The 23,387-nt window shown below is 45.1% G+C and overlaps 1 protein-coding gene across 1 annotated transcript in view; it reads left to right on the forward strand.

Annotated features, from left to right (window-relative positions):
• Positions 1-10,192, forward strand: part of Dtl (denticleless E3 ubiquitin protein ligase homolog) — a 36,728-nt gene extending 26,536 nt beyond the window's left edge. The window contains exons 13-15 of the mRNA XM_038349561.1: positions 923-1,058; positions 7,214-8,052; positions 9,353-10,192. Of these exons, the coding sequence (XP_038205489.1) occupies positions 923-1,058; positions 7,214-8,052; positions 9,353-9,451 (1,074 nt within the window). The 3' untranslated portion in view covers positions 9,452-10,192. The remainder of the gene's footprint in view (positions 1-922; positions 1,059-7,213; positions 8,053-9,352) is intronic.
• The last annotated feature ends 13,195 nt before the right edge of the window (positions 10,193-23,387 follow it).

The raw sequence follows: 23,387 nt of genomic DNA on the forward strand, positions 1-23,387 counted from the left end.
GCCACGACTTAAAAGAACATGTGTTCTTTTTCCTCTGTGTTAGTGACTGAAATAGAGAAATGATATAAACAAATGCTGGGCACAGCTCTGGCAGCAGGGGCCATTTGCCTCTAGCTCTTCAAGCTGGACTTTCTCTGCCATAAAAGGCTTGGGACCAAGATCAGGAATAGTCGGATATTTTTAAAGGGGCAAAGGTTATTTTTAACTTCTTTCAGCCTGGTGAACTTTTGTTTTCCTGCATTGCTCCTTTACCTATCTGAAAAAGCATCTCAGAGGTTTGGGTTTATTGTACTCTTCTGTGGCCTGCTGGAGTCACAGGCTAAGTCTGATCTGGGAAATGTCCTCATTGCTTTAACAATAAGATAAGCATACAGAATTTAGAAGAAAATTGTAGAAATTAAATAGTGATGATATGTACTAATTGATCATTTCACAGAAAGAATAAAAGGAAATCTTAATTGCATGTGGTTATATAAAGAGTGTTAAAGACATGAATTGCCTGGCTTCTTGGGAGACCAAAAGGAAAATGAGCCTACTGACAGTGTGCTTGAGAGCCTTTTGCTGTTCCTGTAGAGGACGCAGGCTCAGTGCCCAGCAAACAGCCATCTTCATTTCCATAGGATAGGATGCTCTTTTCTGGGCTCTGCTGACACACATGTGTACAGGCAAAACACACATAAAAAGACAAATTTTAAAAAATGAATTACTGCTAATAAGTTTCTCAGTGGGAAATACATTTTTAAAAGAAACTGAAATTTGCATCGTTGTGAAGCTGGTGTGATTCTCTGAAACAAGGGGTGTCGTTGACTGTGCTGTGTCTCAGCAGACAAAATAAGTGGCCGTTTATGATCCCTTAGGGCACAACTGCTTTAGATTTTGTTGTTGATCTTTGAAACTTCATCATTCTTCTATTGGTTCTTAGATTGCTACCTGCTCTGATGATAATACATTGAAAATCTGGCGCTTGAATAGAGGCCTGGAAGAGAAACCCGGAGGCGATAAACATTCCATGGTGGGCTGGACCTCTCAGAAGAAAAGAGAGACGAAAGCTGGCCTAGGTAAGGGTAGCATGCATTTTCCAAGGTTTCTTGGCTTTCTTAGTTGAGTCCTACTGAGTGCTATGGGAGGCTAGATTTGCCCTTGTTTTGTATTATTTTTAAAGGAAAGCACCTCCCTGGCATTTCTTAGAGAGAACTGCCATGCTTTGTTCATCGTCTGTGAAGGTCTCGTGTATAGTAACGGATTTAGTCAGCAGATAGTCATGGGCTGTGCACTCTTCTTAGTTTTGTTTAGCAATGGGGTACAAGCATCTTACTCGTGGGTGGCGATAAGTAAACTGAAGTAAATACATCAAGTAAAGGAGGGAAGAATGGAAATGTGCTGTCAAGTGTCTCTGTGATAGAGTGGCCTCACTTAGGGAAGTGAAGTCACTAGCCATGCTGTTGTTCGGAAGATTACTCCAGGCAGACAGCATGGTGAGCCTAAGGCGCTACAGCAGGAGTGCACCTGGCATGTTCTCGGCCTCCAGAGGGTAATGCCGGCACAGAAACAGTGAGGGACAGCGGGAAAGTTCGTGTCTGATGCTGAAGTCATCAAACTTGCACATGCCTTACTCCCAACACTCAGGAAAAGTGTGGGTTTGAGGCTGGCGTGACTTTGTCTCAAGAACAAAAGGCAAAGCATAAAATAATCTATTTAAAAATTTAGTTTATAAGAAAGAACCCACAGAATATGCCAAAGGATAACATGTACAATTTAAGGGGGACTCTTTAAGGATGGTTTTCTGGCTTTTACTTCAGGCTACACAGGATGGAATTGTCCTAATCTAGATAGGAATTGCTACAGATTTAGGAAGGAAACTAGAGTTTGATTTTGATGTAACATGACATTGTTTTATATCCAAAGGGTGTCAAAGAGACAGTTTTAATTCTGCAATTTAGGATGGGGATGATAAATTTGGGGTGACTTGTGATAACAGCTGTAGCTAGAAAAGTAAATAGAGCAAGAAGAACCTGAGCTATTAGACACCAGCGTTTCTTTAGAGGAGGAGGTGGTGCTCAGACTATTGGACAGACACTGCCTGAGCAGGAGACCCGGCAGAGTGTTATGCTAGAAACAGGGTGAACTAAGGAAATGATGGTTGTGGCTTTGACCCGATTGTTCCAACATAGAAAAAAAAAAAAAAAGACTTGTGAGCTTACCTTTGCTTTTGCAGTTTGGAGCTTATGGAACAACAACCTTGTTGGAGTGACGATGGCCTATGATGGCCTGCCTGGTCTATCAGGACAGTGGGGAAAGAACTCGAGACACTGATTGCCACCCTTTAATTAGGGGTTTATTACAAAGGAAAGGAGAGAGCTCAGGAGAAGATAATGTTTGATTGGGTGGAATCAAATGAGAGTTGATGACGGTTCCACTGTGTAAAGTGCTCAAGTGCTCTCTGCCCAGTCGTCGAGCAGTGTAGACACAGACTGCTCTGCTGTGCTGTCTCCTTTAGGACTCCACATAGCAAGTGCAGTTCAGTTGAACCAGCCTTCGGTCCTCCAAAGAGGATTGCCGAGTAACAACCTGATCTAGTTGCCCAGTGGCTGGAACGCTTGCTGCCTGCTTCCAGAATAGACTGGCTGCTATTGACCACACTACCATTTTTGAGAATGCTATCTTTTTTTTAATGCTATCTGGAAAGGCATAAACTTCCCTCTGAGCTACTTTGTCCAGCCAGCACCAGCTCTATTGCTTACTATTCTGTGACTGTACTCTAGTTGGAGATCTCACAGCACTGCTGAGGTTCTCAGTCTTGGATAGGCGTCAGAGCCACTTGTGGAGGAGCTTTTGAAGAATGTATACATTGTCGGTCATGGATTGTGTAAGTTTTGTGTAGAGGTCAAGTGTTTGTGTTTTTGTAAAGCTCTAGGTAAGTCTGTTATGCAGCCAAGATTGAGACAGTGGTCTAGGCACTGAGTGACAGGATGATTTCCTAATTGCCAAGATATCTCTCACTTGTTCAAGCTCAGTGTTTGTTGTCGTTTTGGTTAGACAGCAGGATAGTTACTGTCAGTTTCCTAGTGCTTCTATCACCACCTTACTGTTAGCAGCCATGAAGTTTTACATGAAGTTTGTTTAATAATTCCTTACTAAACACTAAATCCTCATCTCCCCTCCTGGGCTCACTAGCTAGCTTAGGAAGCAGGTGCAAAACTATATAGTAACTACTGTAACCATTTCTCCTGGCCACACTAGTGAAGGGCTCTGAGAACCCATGTCTTCTGTGACAGGATAGCTGGGTTAGGAAGAGTCTATGAATATGGGGCTACTGGATCCTTGAAACATGGGGATTTTTGCCTAGCAAGAAAGAGGCCAAAAATACACATGAACTGAGAGGGGTGTAGTAGTGCACAGCCTGTTGAGAAAAGCAGTGAGTCCTCCCTATTGCAGGGCCCTAAAGTAGTGTGTGTAGGAATGAAAAGGTAGCAACCAAATGGCTAACTTTTGAAAAGAAAGAAGCTAAGGTTGAAGAGTAGTGCACTCTAGAATTGTCCAAAGAAGCCAGATGTGTAGATCCACACATGATAGATTCCTTGTCTAGTCCAGTTTACACAAAGCCCTGGGAGAGAAAAAAAAAGGCTTTAGAGCAGCAGCTCGGTCCATCACATGTGATCAGACTTCAGGCATGACTTGTCAAAGACGGATGTTCTAAGTGAAATAGAGAACGGCAGGTCATGAAATGGGTGGGTGGTGTTGTGACACAGTTAGAGAGTGCAGTGCACCCGAGTCCTGAAGAACAAGGTGCAAAACCTGTGTGTAGACAGCGTGGTCTGTTAGTGCTTGGCTGGGTTTAAGCTACTATGCATATACCTTTGCATATCCTGATAAACACATGGGAGGTTATGGCATGCACAGAATACACATAAAATGAGACTGTTACCTCTGTCTATCCTTTATTCCAAACCCTCACTGGAACTTGCTGTGTTACTAGATATGTACTATTTTAGGACTTCCTATACAAATACACACATGGCTGTTTTAATGGAAGAAGTGACAAGCTGGACAAAGCAGTACAACCAATGACAGCTTCTTTCTTCCTGCTGCGATTGGAGTTTCCAGCTGTGCCTTTACTGGAAGGACAAATTCACTTTAGTGAAGTCTAAGCACTTGCTTAAGGGAAAAAGTTAAAGAAGTATTTATAAAGTTCCTCTCTTAAGCTGTCAAGATACCTTATAGGGTAAGGGTGCTTGCCACCAAGCCTGACAACCTGAGTTTGTGATTATGACAGGAGAGGTCAGTTCCTACAAGATGCCTTCTGTCTTGTACCCTCTGTGTGTGTATACATAATAAACTTTTTGAAAGTTATTTTTAAAGAGAACTTTGTTTCAAGGCAAGACTGCTAGAATAGTGAAGAAGATAGGATAATAAACTAAGATTGGCACTAGTAAACTATTTTTAAAGATTTTATTTATTATATACAGTATTCTGCCTGCATGTATCCTTGCAGGCCAGACGAGGGCACCATATCTCATTATGGGTGGTTGTAAGCCACCGTGTGGTTGCTGGGAATTGAACTAAGGACCCCTGGAAGAGCAGCCAGTGCTCTGAGCCAGCCCAGGATCACTTCTTTTAGGGATAAAATTTTTCACGTGAAAGGATAAGTTGGACGGGTGGTCGTGCCTAAGTCACATACTAAGTGATTGTGCCAAGTTGTAGGTCTGTGTGTTTCTCTTTGCGAATCCTGAGGGCTTCTTTACCTTCAAATTGGTTAAGAGGATTTACAAGAAAGGTATTGTCACTTAGGAAGGAAATAGCACTAACAATCCACATTCCTAGTACAGTGCACTGTTGTCCACTGTTAAATGTTACATTGCATCGGTTCCTTAGTGTGCTGACAGAAATGTCAGTGGGGTCTGTCCATGTGTTGGTGATTGTATTGAGACTGCATTTTTGTTTCCCGGCCACCCAGACCTGAATAATCACACAAAAACTATATTAATTGCAACACTGTTTGGCCAATGGTGTGTCTTTGCTTTTGCGGTTACATGGCATCTGCCTGACTCTACCTTCTTTCCTGCTCTTTTTCTTTTTATTTATTATGTATACAGTGTTCTGTCTATATGTATTCCTGCAGGCCAGAAGAGGGCACCAGATCTCATTATAGATGGTTATGAACCACCATGTGGTTGCTGGGAACTGAACTCACAACCTCTGGGAGAGCAGCCAGTGCTCTCAACCTCTGAGTCATCTCTCCAGCCCTTCCTGCTCTATCTCTTCTTGGATTTCCCATCTTGCTCTATTCTGCCCTGCCATAGGCCAATGCAGATTCTTTATTAACCAATGGTAATAAAACATAGTCACAGCACACAGAGGGGAATCCCACATCAGGTCACATAGTAAAAGGCAGGTTATATTTCTCCTTTTTTCCCTTTGAGATAGGATCTTGTGTTGATTCTTTTAGACAATTAGATTTTTTTGTTTTTTATTTTTCGAGGCAGGGTTTCTCTGTGTCACCCTAACGGTCCTGTAACTCACTGTATAGACCAGGCTGGCCTTGAACTCACTGAGATCCACCAGCCTCTCAAGTGCTAGGATAAAGGCATGCACCACCAATTGCCCAGCTTGAAGCTTAGGATATTTTAAATGAGCAAAAAGTTGTTGGTAAACATTTGCCTAAAGACACTTCCTTCTGTTTTTTGTTTTGTTTTGTTTCCTCCCACCCTCGCCCCCTGAGACAGGGTTTCTCTGTAGCTTTGGAGCCTATCATGGAACTTATTTTGTAGACCAGGCCTCAAACTCACAGAGATTCGCTATCTCTGCCTCACAAGTACTGAGATTGAAGGCATATTGAGGTCAGTCTAAACATTGTAAGACCCTGTCCCAAAAGAGGGGTAAATGGGTAACGGATGTGGGTGAGGATGTACATTGTTGGTGCTCCTATAAATTATTTTCACTATTTTAGGAAAATGGTGCAGCAGTTTCTCAGAAAATTAAAACCAGAACTCCCATATCATCTGGCAGATGGTCAGTGTGTGAAAGAGGCGCCTGTGTTCACATAGTCGTGCAGGTCATAATTGTGCATGATATCTAAGTACAGACTTGGCACAAGTGTTACTGCCAAATGAGTAGAGACACTTGTGTATCAGTAGTCGAATCCTGCTAAGTGGGGAATTTTAGATTGGAGGAAGGGATCAGATTATTTTTGAGTCAGAGTTTTGCTGTGACCTTGACTAGCCTTTAACACATGATTCTCCTGCCTCAGCCTGTAAGTACTGGGAGTCCAGGTATATTCCATCATACCTAGACTGTTTGGCCTTTATAAAAGAGAAAGTTGTGCCATTAAAAGATCTAAACAGAGCCAGGTAGTGGTAGCACACACCTTTATCCCAGCATGCAGAAGGCAGAGGCAGGTAGGTCTCTGTGAGTTCCAGGCCAGCCAGGACTGTTACACTGAGAAACCCTGTCTCAAAAAAAAAAAAAAAAGATGTAAAAGATATGAAACACTTCGTGCCTTTTGATCTAATTTCATATTGCAAGATAGAAGTATGCTGTGTGTCACTTGTTCACATGGAAGTGTGTCACTGCATGTTGCATGGAGGGGCCTGCTTGTTTGTCCTGGCCGCCCAGCTAGCTTATACCCGAAATAACCACACAGAAACGGTATTAATTAAAACACTGCTTGGCCCATTAGACTTCTTATTGGCTAACTTTTACATCTCAGTTTAACCCATTTCTATTAATCTGTGTATCGCCGCGTGACAGTGGCTTACTGGGAAGGATTTGGCATGTCTGTCTCTGGCAGCTCCATGGTGTTTCTCTCTGCCTTCCTTCTCCCAGCATTCAGTTTTGTCTTCCCCACCTACCTAAGTTCTGTCCTATCAACAGGCCAGGGCAGTTTCTTTATTCATTAACCAGTGAAAGCAGCGCATGGACAGAAGGACCTCCCACACCACTTGTAAACACTGAAACTGTTAGGAGTGGTCTGCTGGTGCTTTAAAGATTTTATCTTCCCTGGGTTTTGCAAGTGTGTGTTTACTTCAGGGTGTTTGGGGAGCAATCGGTTAGAAAAGGGGTAGGAAAAATGCTAGGAGGGTGTGGTGGAGATGGGATGATTTTTAGGGACCTATTTCCTGGCAAATCAGATGGCATAGACATGATTTCCCTTGGTGAGCATCCAAGGACTGTGCATCATTTTCTTTCTGATTTTCATGATTCTCTTCATTTTCAGTAATGGTATCAAGTAGCCAGAGTACTCCTGCCAAAGCCCCCAGAACCAAGAGCGGTCCGTCCATTTCCTCTCCATCAGCAGCAGCTTGTACTCCAAGCTGTACTGGAGACCTCCCTCTTCCTTCAAATACCCCCACGTTCCCAGTCAAAACCACCCCTGCCAAGACCCAGTCTCCAGTCGGCAGAAGAGGCTCCACCTCTTCTGTGTCTCCCAAGCCACTCTCATCTTTCAAGATGTCTCTTAGAAACTGGGTGACCCGAACACCTTCCTCGTCACCACCCGTCACTCCACCTGCTTCTGAGACAAAGATCTCACCTCCAAGAAAAGCTCTCATTCCTGTGAGCCAGAAGTCATCCCAAGCAGATGCTTGCTGTGAATCTAGAAATAGAGTGAAGAGGCGTCTGGACTCAAGCTGTCTGGAGAGCGTGAAGCAGAAGTGTGTGAGGAGTTGCAGCTGTGTCACCGAGCTCGATGGCCAGGTGGAGAGCCTCCGTCTGGACCTGTGCTGCTGCCTCTCCAGCAACCAGGACGCCCTCAGCAAGGACTCCACAGGTCCTGCCAAATCAAGCAAAATTGAAGACACTGCTGCTGCAAGCATCTCAGAGCCTCCTTCGCCTGTCAGTCCTTATGTTTCAGAAGGCTGTGGAACACTGCCTCTTCCTCTGAGACCTTGTGGAGAAGGGTCTGAGATGGTGGGCAAGGAGAATAGCTCCCCAGAGAATAAGAACTGGTTGTTGGCCATGGCAGCCAAACGGAAGGCTGAGAATTCATCTCCACGAAGTCCATCATCCCAGACACCCAGTTCCAGGAGACAGACTGGAAAGACATCATCAGGCCCGGTAAGCCTTCAGGGTGGGAGGATATATGTCCTATTTTGAAGGGGACCAAATGCAGTTCTCAAGATGACCTTTGTACTGAATTATTTGGCAGCCCTTTTTTTACTCCATTAAACCCTTCATCTGCTCATACTTCTCGGTCTTTACTGCTTGATTCACTGAAGCCTTCTCACCATCCAGGGTGTCAGTTCAGAAATATCTCTCCTGGGATACAGCATGGCATCTCTTTTTTAAGTAAAGTTGTTTTTCTCGGGAAACTTGCCAATATCCATAAGTAGATTGTTCAGCTTGTAATTGAATTTTATGATCAAAATGAAACTTAGGTATTTCAAAGCAATTAAATTACTGATTCCTTGATTTTTTTATGGCTTTTCCCCAAGTTTGTAATTGTCTTGCATACACCAATATTCTGAATACTTGTGTCTGCTCTCTTAGCGTTCAGCAATTCAGTGTAATGTTACTGATCTTTTTAAGTCTCACTTCTCATTGACTGACAGAACATTTAAATGAATGGTAAGTGAACCTTGCAAACCGTATGACTTAGAGTGGTGAAGAGGGAAGTGAGCGTTGGGTGAGGCATGGACACCAGCAGGGGGCAGAGCTGTGTATCAGTGCAGTCACAGGAGGGCATTGGGCTCCACTCTGACTAGCGAAGGAAGATGATGGGAACACAGCCCATAATTAGGGGCAGAACTTAGCTTTTCTTAGGAGTGACCTGCCCCATTTGATGTCTTTAGCCTAGCCTGTGCTTCTAGGAAAGGCTACTTACTATGCAAGCTGAAACAGTATTTTGCTGCAGAAAATGGGAAGTCAAACAAAGTTTCCTTCCCTCAAAGGTAGGAACGCTCTGCTCCTAGCCAAAAATTTGTCGTCGTGTCTCTCTCCTGTGGTCCCCCCGCCCCCGACCTTCATGACCAAGGGTGAGGTGGAAATTATTTTCACTAACAATATAAATCTCAAAGCTTTAAGGATGGTGTGCTAATCTTAATCTTTTTAAGTTTTGGGATTTGTTTTTACGTTTTATTGACTTGTAGGTTGTCACTGTGTAGTCTAGAGTGGATTTTAATTTGGGACTTTCCTGCCTTAGCCTCTCAGGTGCTGTGATTATCGGAGTGTGCTACCATATACAACTAATGTTTCTTTATCAGAACAATGCTGCTTTATTGGGAAACAATGGAGAAGCTATCTGTTTGGCTTATCAGTGGAGGGGGCTGATTTGCTCAAGAGAATGGCAGCTATAACTGAGACACTTAATTACATAATTTTGAACTTGGGAAATCTCTAACTCTCCATTTTCTTCTAGGTCACCATTACTCCCAGCTCCATGAGGAAGATCTGTACGTACTTTCGTAGAAAGTCTCAAGATGACTTCTGTAGTCCTGAACACTCTACTGAATTATAGATTCTAATCTGAAAGTTCACTAAACTTGGGTCTACAACGACGGCGGTGAAAGCGACTTTATAATTCTGCTCTTTAAGAAAGTGGTCATCTTTTCATTTGGAAATTTTAGCAGACTTAGGTCACACCGTCTAGTGTACTTCCTGGGCGAGTGCTGTTTCCGTCTCACGGGATGGTTTGTCGTCTGTAGCCTTTTCTGTGATGATGACGTCCAGCTATGGGAGCAGAAAGCAAGGCACGCCTCTAGTTATCCTGAAACCTCTGTTTAGTGGAGAGTCTGTTAGTCCAGCACAGAGCCCACCTGTGAAGGCCAATCTGGAGACATCCTCCGCACAAGATGCCATAAGTCAGCATGATCTTATCTGAAATATATAATCTGTTCTCTATACTTTTGTTTGTGTGTTTTTCAAACTGTATAAAATGTGATATTCACATAAGTGCATTCATATTGCTTCCATGTTAATATACAGTATCTTGAGTTAACATCATGATTATTTTAAATACAGTGATAAATGTCAGCTAAGGGGAAAGTAGAAGAAAACAGAAAGTTGGACTGTTTCTATGAAAGCTGTGGAGGTCCCGTGGTTTTTATTGTTTTAAAACCAGATTTCTGTCACAGACCAGACAGAATTGCTCTTGGGGTGGGGGTAAGGAGTTGTAAAGCACTTCCTTGAGAGAGATGTTTTGTAAAATCAGTCGACATTCACTGAAACCAGGGCTGGTGTTTATATGTAGAGTTCTCAGTTCTCTGAGGTTTGTGACTTTTTAATGTCATCAGAATTTTAAGATAATTTCTTACTGGTATTTTTATAAAAGATGTTAGCTCTGAACTGAAAATCCAGAACCTGGAAAAATAAGTCTTGGTTTTTTTTGGGTTTTTTTTTTTTTTTTTTTTTTTTTCATTTTTACAAAAGGCTCTAGCTCTCTAGCAAAGTATCATAGCACTTTATCTAAACAGTTAGTGCAGAAGTTGTGTCAGCTGACTCTAAATACTATGAGGTGCTTTAGCCCTTTTCCCTTAGAGGCTCCACGTCATTCCTCATGAATGAACATCATTATGTCCCCCGTGAAGCCTCTCAGAAAGAAACTTTGTGTTCGCAGAAGGTATCCCCCATGGTTAGGAAAGAGGACTGGTTAAACTTCTATTTTTGTGATTTTTAAAAATCTTTTATTAAAAACTTTAATTTGTCGGGCGGTGTTGGCGCATGCCTTTAATCCCAGCACTCGGGAGGCAGAGGCAGGTGGATCTCTGTGAGTTCGAGGCCAGCTTGGTGTACAAAGCTAGTTCCAGGACAGCCAGGGCTATTAACACAGAGAAACCCTGTCTTGAAAAGAAAAATTAAAGGAAGTCAGATTACAGTCAAAAGCACACATGTTACAGCTTTAGCTGAGTGTTGAGGAATCTGCAGTGATGTTTGCTTGTTAACTGTTAAGCAATAGGGAGGTAGTTTTAATGATGTATCCCTGCTAATAATATGTCTTTCTTTGAAAGCTAGTAGTAGTCAGGAAAGCAGGTGATTTGTTTCCGTGTCCGGCAGCACCGCAGAGTGAAGCTGGAGTCAGTGGCTGTCAGAAACTGCAGGCTCTGCTTGGGAAACTAGTACCACAACTGGGTGCCAAAAGTCACACGAAACAAATTAGTAATTATCCCTGCCATTTTTTAGTATCGGACTTTGAGCTGACTAAATAATAAGCCTTATATCTTGTCTGATGTCCTTTCCCAAGCTTTTTACATTGGCCTAGACACAATCCACACAAAAAGGAGTAATAATCTAGAGTCCCTTTGCTTGCTTGTGAAGTAAAATGTATTTGTTTGCAAAGATACAATCTAATTCAAACTGAAAGGTTCTAATAAACGTTTTCCTCAGACTTGAACTTCTAAGATGGCTTGGGTTACTTAGTATGCTGTTTTGAATAAGAATGGCCCCCATTAGTCTCCTGTGTAAATGCTTAGACACCAGGGAATGGGACTGTTTGAAAGGATTAGGAGGTGTGACCTTATAAGAGTTGCTTTGGTCATGGTGTCTCTTGGCAGCAACAGAACAGTGTCTGCAGCACTTGGTAAAAGAACATGGGTAAAGTAGTTCTTTGTCTAAATAAGTACTCTTGTCCCAAACTTGCCCATTTGGGTACATTCCAAGCAGTCTGGCTATGTTTATTAGTTTCTTTTGGCTTTTTTGTTTTGTTTTTCAAGACAGGGTTTCTTTGTGTAGCCTTGACTGACTGTACTGGAACTTGCTCTGTAGACCAGACTGACCTGGAACTCAGAGATCCACCTGCCTCTGCCTCCCGCATACTGAAATAAAAGTGTATGCTACCGCCTCCTGGTTTCTTTTGACTATTTCAAGACTTTTTGTGGCCGTTGAATAATTGGTCTCTTGCAATATCTCTTAATGTGGGCTGCACATACTATTGATAAAAAACTGTAACTGCCTTTGTGTTGAGAAAAAGGGGTCAGCCTACAACCTCTATTCTATCCCTTAGCAAAACTGCACTAAGACTTTCAAATACATTGTGGAGAGGAGGGGTGTGTGTGTGTGTAGCTTTATTCTCATACACACACTCAAAATTGGCCTATGGGCCAATGAGTTGGCTCTCTGAGCCTGAGGACTTGAGTCCCTGTCCCCAAGATCCACCTGGTAGAAGAGAGAACCAGTTCCATGAACTGTCTCTGTCACATGGTCTCCCTACAAAGACACACTTTTTTTTTCTTAACATTAGCCTATACCATATTCTTAAAGAGATCACATATCTGGTCAACGTGTTTATTGAGAATGTATAATACACAGATGCTCTTGGGGCTGTTTTTGTGCTTTGCCTAATCCCAAAAGAGTCAGACTTCCTTTCGTACTGCTCACAAAGCAAAGGTCAATAGACCCACAGAGTCAGCTCACAGCTAGACCGTGGAAATAGCTCTCACAGCCCTGTGGAAGGGAGCCAGAGAGAATGTGTGAGGAAGTTCTCGGGGGGAATGCAGGCCCTTCGTGTCACTGCTGCTCATAGGGTTTTTGAGGGGACCTGTGCCTTATTACACACTAACCATTGTTCTCATCAGCTTTTGAAATATTGGGAAATTTTTGATGTGCTGTTCTTTAGATACTGGTTAAAAGTTATAAGCAGCCTGCACACATTTTTTTGAACTTAAAATGAATTTAATGCTTCACTAGTGCTGATGCCAAGACTAGGATAGTCATTTTGTTGTCTAAAATTATATTTTTAAAAATGTGTTTTTATGTAGGGCAATATTTGATTGCATGTTAGTGTAGGGGTTACTAAAGAATGCTGGGGGATAAATTCAATCTTTAAAAAATTACTTAGTTGGGAGGAGGACCCTGGGTTAAGTGGATTAAGTGCTTTAATCATGAAGACCAGAGTTCAGATCCCCAGAACCCACACAATTTCTGGGGGGTTGACTAATGCCACCTTGCTGTGGGATAATGCTCTTGTATGGCATAAATATTTGTCACTCATAATAAAGCTCTGATTGGCCAGTAATCAGGCAAGAAGTATAGGCGAGGTGGCCAGACTAAGAGAATTCTGGGAAGAGGAAAGGCAGAGTCACCAGCCACATGACTAAAACATAGATAAGAATTATGGGTTAATTTAAGACATAAGTGTTAGTTAATAATAAGCCTGAACTAATAGGCCAAACAGTTTATAATTAGTATAAGCCTCTGTGTGTTTCTTTGGGAATGAACAGCTGCAGGCCCGGATGCACTGGATGTCTACACTAGCTGGGAGTGGCAGCCCGCTGGTAATGCTGCTTTAGGAAGGCAGAGCAGCCTGGCTTACTGAGACTAGTGTAATGAAAGAGTTGTGGGTTCAGTGGAGAGAATGACTGAGGATATGCCCTTGTGCTTCAGTACACACAAGAAAAATGTGTGCATGTATGCCCTCCACATGCTAAAAAATTAGAATAATGTGCTACGAGTGTACTCACAGGAAGCACCAACACAACCATATATTAGTAAAGAGACTTGCTTGATTTCAAACCTCATTATCTTCTCTGCTAAGCCAGGGAAAGAATTTCAAGGATACAGAAATGTTCCATTTATACCCATTTCTCTTGATTTCTGTAACTTGCCATGTGTCCTTTTCTGTTTTGATATTCTAAATTTGTAATCAAGCGATTTTTGTGGCCCATGAGTAGCAACAGCATGTTGCAAAACGCCCTTGATTGGAAGGCTTCCCGTTTCACCTGCCCCTTATTCTGTACTGGGTACAAGTCGTGTATGCAGCACCTGGCTATCACAGGAAGCTACTTTTATTTATGGCATTTCATGAGTTCAAGACAGCACTTAAACAAAGATCAGATTTCCAGGCCCCTTGAGAACTTATTTGTGAGCAGCTAATGTCAAGGACTGGTCTCTATAAGAATTCAGAATTCAATTCCTTGCTGCTCATGGTACCTGTAGTCCGTGTACCTGAAATGTTCCCGTTTACCTTGATGGTCAGGGCTGAGCTGTTAGCAGTAGAGCTGTAGTCCTGTTGAGGTGGGGACTGGCCTTTAAACGGCAGGCCTAGCCGGCCACGGTGCTATACACCTTTAATTCCCGCACTCAAGGAGGCAGAAGCAAGCAGATCTGATTCTAAGGCCAACCTGGTCTTCAGAGTGAGTTCCAGGACAGCTAGGGCTGTTATACAGAGAAACCCTGTCTTGAAAAACAAAAGAGATAAAGGCCTAGTGGAAAGAAGTTTGGGAGGGGAGCACGCCCTTGAAGGAGATACTTAGATCCCAGGCCTTTCCTATCTTCTGCTTCTTGGCTACCAGTGGCCCAGAAGTAGGCCAGGAGACCATGGCTGAACCTCCGAAACTGAGTCAAACCATTCCTCCTGTGAAAGTTGATACCCTAAGTATTTTGTCACAGCAAGGAAAGCTAATGTGTTTTTCTTCTGCATGTTTTATGTTCTTTATAACATGGTCACTTCCTAGCTTGGAATCCGAACCCTGACTGTTGGCTTGGGGCTATGTCCTTTCTCTACGATGGGTTATATGGCTCTTTTAAGATGTCATCAATCTTTTAAGATGGTGCCTAGTACACAATAGCAAACATTTACTGAACAGTTACTATCGCCATTATTCTCAAAAGGCAAGGAGGGCAACTATTACTGCCCACACTTGATGGACAGTCCTGTCCTGTTTCCATCTGTAAAGGTGTGAATATTAAGGCAGAATCAGCTGGGAAGCTGGTCTCAGTCCCAGGCTCCCACAACCCCACTCTAGTCAAAGATGTGTGCTCCACCCACCAGGTGCTTGAGGTCTTGGCTTTGTCACACCACATTCACACTGAGATTCCAGAGATTGCTGTAATTAATTTTAAAAAGCAGCGTGAAGGGCAGGGTGGTGGTGGTGTTCAAGAGCTAGTTCCGGGACAGGCTCCAAAGCCTCAGAGAAACCCTGTCTCAAAAAACCAAAAAAAGCGGCGTGAGAGAAAAAGAGGCCATGCAACAGCTCCTGTGTAAGGTTTTATTAGGGGAAAGGGAATGTAAAAAGAGGGAAGGGGAGGGGGAGACCGGCCTCTGGGAATAGGAGCAGCTGAAGAGAAAAAAAAACAGAAAAAGGAACAGACAGAAAGAGCTGGGAGATGGGCAGGGTCCTTTTAAAGGGGAACATAGTGAATGTGAGGTGCTCTTAGTGGCTACAGCTAAGGACACATCCCTTCAGAACCCCAAGGGCAGGCCAGTACAGATGCCTAGATACTAACATGTTTTCATATGCTGCCCACAGCCAGGACTGAAAGACAGAACTACAGATCTGTATCAGGGAACAGCTCACAGCTCACTGTCTCTTTCCTGACTCAGCCTTCAGCTCTGCTCCCTGTTGCAGCTGTGCCCATTTTAATGGATTAAGTGAAAATGGCTGCAGCAGCAGAAACGCTGCAGGTCCCCAAGCAGCAGCAGTGGGCAGCAGGTCCCAAGCGCAGCCAGTCCCAGTCAGGGACAGCACAGTTCTTCAAATGGCTGCAGTGGACCGCGAGGGGCAGCAAGTCCTACGAGGAGAGACAGACAGGCATGCCACAAGATCATGCCGCATGTATCTCCAGGCAGGGAGCCACACGGTGGGCGAGAGACAGAGACATGGATAGGCATGCCATGCAGAGTGAGGTTGGATATTTATTTAGTAGGTTATGGAAGGGAAGGGGAGAAGAAAGATTTTAAGGCTGTAAGGCAGCATGAGAGAGAAATTTGATAACTTGTATTTGTCCTCACAAATGTATGGAAAAACCACAATGTTTTGAGCTGCAGGGATTTTAAGTTTGATAATAAGAGACCTAAGGGTGTGATCCGCCCTGTCGCTAAGCTGCCATGCCACAAGCCGCAGCAGGAGCAAAAGGCTGGAATTGGAAAACAGCCACCTTGTGGATCTGACCAATCTTGTTGGCAGCAGTAGTGGTGACAGGGACAGTTTGAGGAAACTTCCATTTGCCTGTGTGCTGACAGTAGTTAGCAGTAAAAATGGAGCCAGCGGGACACTGGCAGAGTGAGGGTAGGAACTGAAGTTTTAGGGCCTCTAAAAGGCATCCCAGTGGGGAGGATAGATTGACAGACATGGATGGCTTGCTACCCATAGCTGAAACCGTGAAAACCCCCAAAGTGGTAACACCACAAGGCCTATAACAGTATGTCTCCCCCATAGGAAGGGTGTAAATCGGTAGCAAACACTGCAGGACATGTAGCAGAGCATCCTCTGCCTATAGGTGGGGTACTACAGCCTGACTGGATCCGGTCGGGGCGACTGGGAAGCCAAGAGGCCGGAGGCTGCTCCAAGAGGCCTTTCAGGGTGGGGGAAGAAAAGAAAAGAGAAAGAATCTGAGGGATTGTGGGCCCCCAGTTGCGGGAGGACTGACCCCAGGTTGTCCAAACGCGATTTTAGGTAAGGTAAGCAATCCAGAGATGAATGTTAGCAAAAGGCGCAACCATAACTATAAAGACTGTCTGTCCCCTGTTTCTAAGAACACCAGGAGATTTCTGGGAGCTCGACAGTCAATTCCTCGGGTTCAGAGAAACAGTTAGCTGAACAGAATCAGGGGAAACTCACCTATTGAAGCCAGTGGTGTACATAGAAATTGCACTCGGGAATATGGAACACGTTGTGGAAAAATTATCCAGTTCTGAGTCCCAACCCCAGGAGAGGGGCAAGGGGCAGGAGAGCCTCCCGAGTCTCACAGCACTAATGGATTAAGTAAAAATGCTGCAGACCCCCAAGTGGCTTCAGTGGCAGAAACACAGGTCCCCAAGCGGTGGCAGTGGGCAGCAGGACATGAGACCATGACACAGGTCCCCACAGTGGTGGCGGGCAGCAGGTCCCGAGTGTGGTTTGTCTCTTAAAGGGACAGAGCAGACCATTACACCCACCTTTGTGAGGAAGCAGCAGAGTGGCCCTGCAGAGCTGGTTCCTACCTCAAGTTCTTTTGTGATCTTGGCAACGAGCAGAATAAAGGAGGGGAAATACAGGGTACAGCCCTTGCTGTGTGAGCTGTTTCACTCCATACAGAAAACTGACATGCTGTCTGCAAAACATGACATCCTCTCCGGGGCTGCTTCTAGAGCCAGTGAGATTTATTACCATGTTTCACATGGGTGTCAAAATATCCATGACAATTGTAACACTGTGGTTCCACCTGGCTTCTGCATATCAAACCCAAGCCACCAATGTACTCAAGGTGCTATTTGCCACAGGCACATAGAGAATGTGGCACCCTCTTGTCTTCCAGCAGTCTTGCCACCTGAACCCCTTTGAGATTTGTGCCAAAAACATGGATTCAAATTACAATTTTACAAGCTAAGTGCTTCCTTCTAAAGTCTAACCGTAGTTCTACAGAGCAGCCCTTTCCTCCAGCAGCGCACACCAGGTAATCTCTGGAAACAGATTCTCATGACCCTGCCCCTTGCCATTGGCATGGAGTTAGCAAATGGACCCTGTCACTGGTGGACAGTCTGCACCATGCTCAGTTTTCCTTCTCCTGCCTCCTCCCGAATGCACAAACACAATTTCCCAAGGATTGTTCGAGGTTCTCTTTCCCCCTCTTCCTCTCCATTACTTGGGATTGAAGGATTCAGGGCCTCTGTGCTACACCTCCAGCACTTCCAGGAACTACCAGGCAGCACTGTAATAGGATTTATAGCTGACCAGCAGCTCGGGTACTGAAAACCTGTGTGGGCCTTGGTGTGCCTGTGATTGTCCAGTGTGAAACAGCGCCTCCCAGAAAGCCTTGGCTTCACAGACTCCATCCGTGCTCCCTTAGGCAGCGGGAGCCCCAGGTAGGGCTCTGCTTCCTTCCTCTCCCAGCCCTTCCTGCAGCAGCCAACTTTGGGATGACACTCACGTATGACTAATTTGTCACCCTGGTTGTTCTCTTTGGATTAAAAACAAAAAACTAGGAGCTTGCCGGGTGATGGTGGTGCAGGCCTTTAATCCCAGCACTCAGGGGTCAGAGGCAGGCGGATAGGAGCACTGGCTGCCCTTCCAGAGGACCCAGGTTCAGTTCCCAGCACCCAAATTGCCACTCACAGCTGTTCCAGGGGATCCAACACCCTCACACAGACATACCTGCTGGCAGGACACCAATGCACAAAAAAATTTTTTTTAAAAAATGCTGAGAAAAATGGATGTCTATTATCATTCTCTTGAGTTTCACAGAAGCCAAGGGCCAAAGCCAAGAGAAACCTGCTTCAGGAGAGTGTTGTCTCTGGGGTATCTGGAGATGAAATCCAGGGAGGCTTTGTCCTCTCTTGACCTTAACAGTGACCTTGCTTCTTGCTAGGTGTTCCAGTCTGTCCTCCTAGGTACTCCCAAGCAGTAGAATGCTCACCTGGACATTTGGCAGGCCTCTCAAATTTAACACGCTTAAAACCAAACCCTTAGAAAGCTGATTTGGCCTTGGTTATGGCAATGCCACCCTCCGAATTTCAGGCCAAATATTCTTCAGTGTATGTCTCCCACAGCCCAAATCCAATTCCTCATTGAATTCTTTTGTCTACCTTCAGAATTCCAGCTGCTTCTCTTGACAACGGAATAATAGGTACAGGACTCTCTCTCTCATAGACAGCTGGGAAAGTGAGTCTGGAAACAAATGAAGGATTTCTAGTGCTGGGCAAGAGGCACGGCAGGTCTGTGGTCCAGGGAAGGGAGCCAGATAAGTGAGCATAGCTGTGGAGGTGATTGTTACCTTAACATTGCTGGAATGGAGAACCCAAACAGATCGAAGGTTCTGCTGAATTTGAGAAACAGGAGACTGAAGTTTAGAGAAATCAGGTCATCTGGAATTTACTAGATAAAATGCCAAAGAGGAGCTACGTGTAAAACACTGCATATGGCTGAGTGCCAGTCTGTGTTTACGCAGGGTGAAACTTCACACACAGCCAAAAAGCAACCTCAGAACAAACAGTGCTGAGCAGCAGCCTGAAAAGCCCCGAGAACTCAGCTCTGGCTGGAAGGATTAACGTTCTGACTAACCAGAGCAGAGAGACCTTGCGGCAGATGTGTTTTCCAAAGATGGCACGGCATCTCCAATTTCTCGTGTTCTTCTGCAGTCAAGACAGTTGAATTCCATTCTCCCCTCTCACCATGGCTTATCATGGCTTCTGCCAACTGAGTGCTTAGTGAGGCGGTGTCAGCCTTGAGGTTAGACTGGAAAAGGTTGTGAAGCTTCCAGACACACAGGCGCACTGTAGCGCATGACACCTGTTCTGTGCGCTCTACGCCCTACAGTACAGGCAAGGGGCCGGAGATTGAAACACAAACACATAGGTCATCCTTGAAACAAGAATGCCAACTTGAATCAAGAACACTCCTTTATTGTGTTCCAGGGCAGCTTATATAGGGTTTTCTTGACTAATGACGATGCCTTAACTCTCAGCTGCAAGCCTGCCAGAAACCACTCCCCTATCTCTTGCTCAGAGCAGCTGCAAGCATACTCTGGCAGACAAAGGGGTCACAGGAAATTCAGGGTCTAGGGGTCCGCTGTCCCCAACACTGCACCACCTCTCCCTCAGTTACACCTGTGGCAACATGGATGATCTCTGAGGATCCTGGGAGAGCTGGAGAAGGAAACAGCCTCACATGGAATTGAGGCTCAAGTGGTCTGATGCTAATTATAGCCCATTTCAGGGTGACCCTGGAAGACAGGGTGAGGATATCTGAACCTCGTGTGCCTATCATCCACTGATATGTCACGGCTCCATGTTCAGTTCCCACCACCCACACCATGATTCACGATTGCCTGTAACTTTAGTTCCTGGGAATCCAGCGCCCTCTTCTGGTCTCTTTAGGTCCCTGCATTTATGTGGTGCACATATGCTCATGCAAATAAACACACATAGAAATAATTTCTTAAAGGAAACATTCACAGATAGTGGTGAAGGGCTTGACTCAAGAACTTGGCAGACAGAAGATGAGCAAGGTGGCACAAGGATGTCTGCAGGAGGATTGTAACTGCAGTCACGAGGTGAGGACATCTCTGGGCTACCCCACTGGAAGGCATCTGCTCTGGAGCCACGCAGACAGGAGGACTCAGCAGTTGGTGTCTGCTCTCCTGTCCCACAGGCCACAGTGGTTCTGGCTCCCACCCAGAAGCACTCGCCCGAAGCAGACACTTGGCCAGCAGTTCCCAGGATAACACTGGGCCTCCAAAAAACAAGTCAGCCACTTGGTGAAGGGTTGGTGACACAAGGCTTTGTTGCTGTTTTGTTTTGTTTGGGTGGGAGGTAGGAGGGTGATTTTTGAAGCAGGTTTTCCCTGTACGTCCCAGGATGTCCTTGAACTCTTTGTGTTCTGAATACCAGGCTGACCTTGAACTCAGAGATCCACCTGCCTCTGCCTCAGAAGTGCTCAAATTTTTAAAGGTGTGAGCCACTTGGCCCTGCTGACACTAGAATTCTTTTTTTTTTTTTTTTTTTTTTTTTTTGGTTTTTCGAGACAGGGTTTCCCTGTAGTTTCTAGAGCCTGTCCTGGAGCTAGCTCTTGTAGACCAGGCTGGTCTCGAACTCAGAGATCCGCCTGCCTCTGCCTCCCGAGTGCTGGGATTAAAGGCGTGCACCACCACCGCCCGGCCGACACTAGAATTCTTTACCCTGGAAAAATAAGTTTATCTGGTCTGAAATTAAAACATATTTCATGCACTTGATTTGGATCATGGACTTTCAGGTAAAGTGTAAAGTTACAAAAAAATTAAGAAAAGAAAAGCTGGGTGTGGCAGCAACGTGCCTTTAATCCCAGCCCTCAGGAAGCAGAGGTGGGTGGGTCTCTGAGTTCAAGGCCAGCCTGGTCTACAAAGTGAGTTCCAAGACAGCCGGGGCAGTTCAGAGAACTGCTGTCTCTAAATAAATAATAAACAAACAAACAAACAAATAAATAAATAAATAAATAAGAAAAAAATAGAAAAGAAAACCTCTGGCTTCTGGGGCTAGGGGAAGAGTCAACACCAAAGTGTGAAATTGGATGAATTTAACCTGTTAAACGACACCTGATTTGTGTGAAGGGCGAAAAGACAACCTGCGGGGAGGGGACTGGGAAGGAGACTGGGGAGGAGCCTCGGGGGAGGGGGCTGGGGGGGTGACGCACTTGCTGCACAAGCCTAAGGACATGAACTCAGATCCCAGCACCCTCATAAGAAGCCAGGTGTGGTGGCATCCACCTCTACTACCAGTACGGGGGGGGGGCGGGGGGAGGTGGAGACAGGAGGATCCCAGTGTTACTGGTCAGCCAATCTAGTCAGTCTGTGAGCTCCAGGTTCAGTGAGAAACCCTGTCTCCAAATGAGGAAAGGAATAGATGACACCTGGCATCAATCTGTGGCTTCCATGCTCATGTACGTTAATACCAAACACACACACACAAAGCTACAACTTGGCAAGGCACAACAAAGAACTAGAACCTACTGAAATATACAAAGAACTCTTAAAACCCAACACTTTAAACCCTGTCCAGCTAGAAAATGGCAGAAGTTGTGAACAGACATGGTGCTGAAGAGGACAGAAAGCATTAAGCATCTGCAGTAGGGTAATGCGTTAGAACAGCGTCAGCACATGCAGGTGAAGACTTGAGAATGCATCAGACATCAAGGGTGAGCGCTGGGGTGGTGTGGCCATTCTGAAGAACAGGTTGATACTTTTTAATAAATCTAATGTCCAAGTACCAGCAGATGTGCTCTTGGGCATTTGTCCCAGAGAAAAGTTCACACACACACACACACACACACACACACACACACACACACAAAAACCTGTATGCAGATCTTCAGAGGAGCTTTGTTTAGAATCGCCCCAAACCTGTATGCAGATCTTCAGAGGAGCTTTGTTTAGAATCGCCCCAAACCTGTATGCAGATCTTCAGAGGAGCTTTGTTTAGAATCGCCCCAAACCAGGGAAAGAGCCCAGGTGTCAGTTGGCGGGCGAATGTGAGACAAATGTGTGTTTGTGCCAACCGATGAGCTGTTGATGAACATAATTGTTTGAATTTTCAGGAAAATCATCCAACCTGAAAAGGCAGTTCCAAAAAGGACATGCGCTGTATGATTCTATTTAAAAACAGCTCTCTGCTTTTCATTGAGAGACACACAGACCTAGGGGTCTTGCATGTTCTGCAAGCGCTGAGCTGTGCCGCCAGCCCCCACCAAATGTTTGGGAAATGGCGTTTTATGAGACACCTGTAAGGAAGGGCAAGGTAAGTGTGGCTATGACGCCAACAGGGGGACCATGTGGAGATGGAGATACTGTGTGCATCGACTGTGGGGGGATATAGCCTTACACCCATGACAAAATGGAGCGACCCGAGTAGGCTTGGCTCCTGTACTAAGTACATCGGAATCCTGGCGGCAGTTTAGTTTTGAAAGACATTACTGTAGGAGGAAAGTGGGTAGAGTACACACGGGATCTCTCCCCAGGGGCACGTGCGGCAGAACTGTCTAACTGACAATGGGCTGCTGTTGGGGATATTCTTTTCAGGTGTGTTACTTGTGTTTGCACTGCACTGGATTAACTGTGATTGCCTGTCTAAAACACCTGATGGTACTAAGGAAGGGATGGGTGATGAGCAGCAATAGCTAGCGAGGCAGGAGCAAAGGATGGGCGGGGCTGGCAGGCAGAGAGGATCAAGGAGAACCGAGAAAGAAGAGGAGGAAGTCAGGGACCCACCACCGAGCTACTCAGCCACTCATGGAGAGTGAAAGTAAGTAATGGGGGCTGGAGAGGGGGCTCAGCGGTTAAGAGCACTGACTGTTCTTCCTGAGGTCCTGAGCTCAATTCCCAGCAACCACATGGGTGGCTCACAACCATCTGTTATGATGGCCCCCTCTTCTGGTCTGCAGACATACATGAAGCATGAAGACAGAACACCATATATGTAATAAATAAATCTTTTTTTAAAAAAAAATATACAGAAGAAAGAGCAAAAGGTATGTGGGATAATTTAAGGAAAGCTGGCTAGAAACAAGCCAAGCTAAGGCCAGGCATTCAGAAGTAATAATAAACCTCTCTGTGTGATTTATTTGGGAGCTGGGTGGCAGGGCCCCCAAAGAGGCCAAAGAGCTTAATATCATACAACAGGCTGCACACTCAGACCCCACGCAATTAGACTGCAGCTTAAATGCGTCTGTTGCCTGGTGTTTTTGTTGTGTGCAAATATGGTTGCTGTCATTTCCCGTGGTCTCCAGGGAAGCACAGCACAGTCTATGATATTAGCACAGCGACAAACACCTAACAAGCATCTCACAGGACATCCCACTGTCCAGGGGAGCACGTGGTAGGCTCCCTCCCTTGCCTCTGTGAGGTCCTACAAATGATAACCCCACTGTTCAATGATGCAGTGAGTCCTTGGCCTGCCCCCAGGGACTTACTAGTCCTGAAAAAATGATGGTCACTCGCAAAAGCGGGGACTGGGTGAACTGGGCTCTCAGATGGAGAAATCACAGCACGCAGTGAATAAAAAGCGGAAGCGGAAA

Source organism: Arvicola amphibius, chromosome 12 (genome assembly GCF_903992535.2).
Source record: "Arvicola amphibius chromosome 12, mArvAmp1.2, whole genome shotgun sequence".
NCBI lineage: Eukaryota > Metazoa > Chordata > Mammalia > Rodentia > Cricetidae > Arvicola > Arvicola amphibius.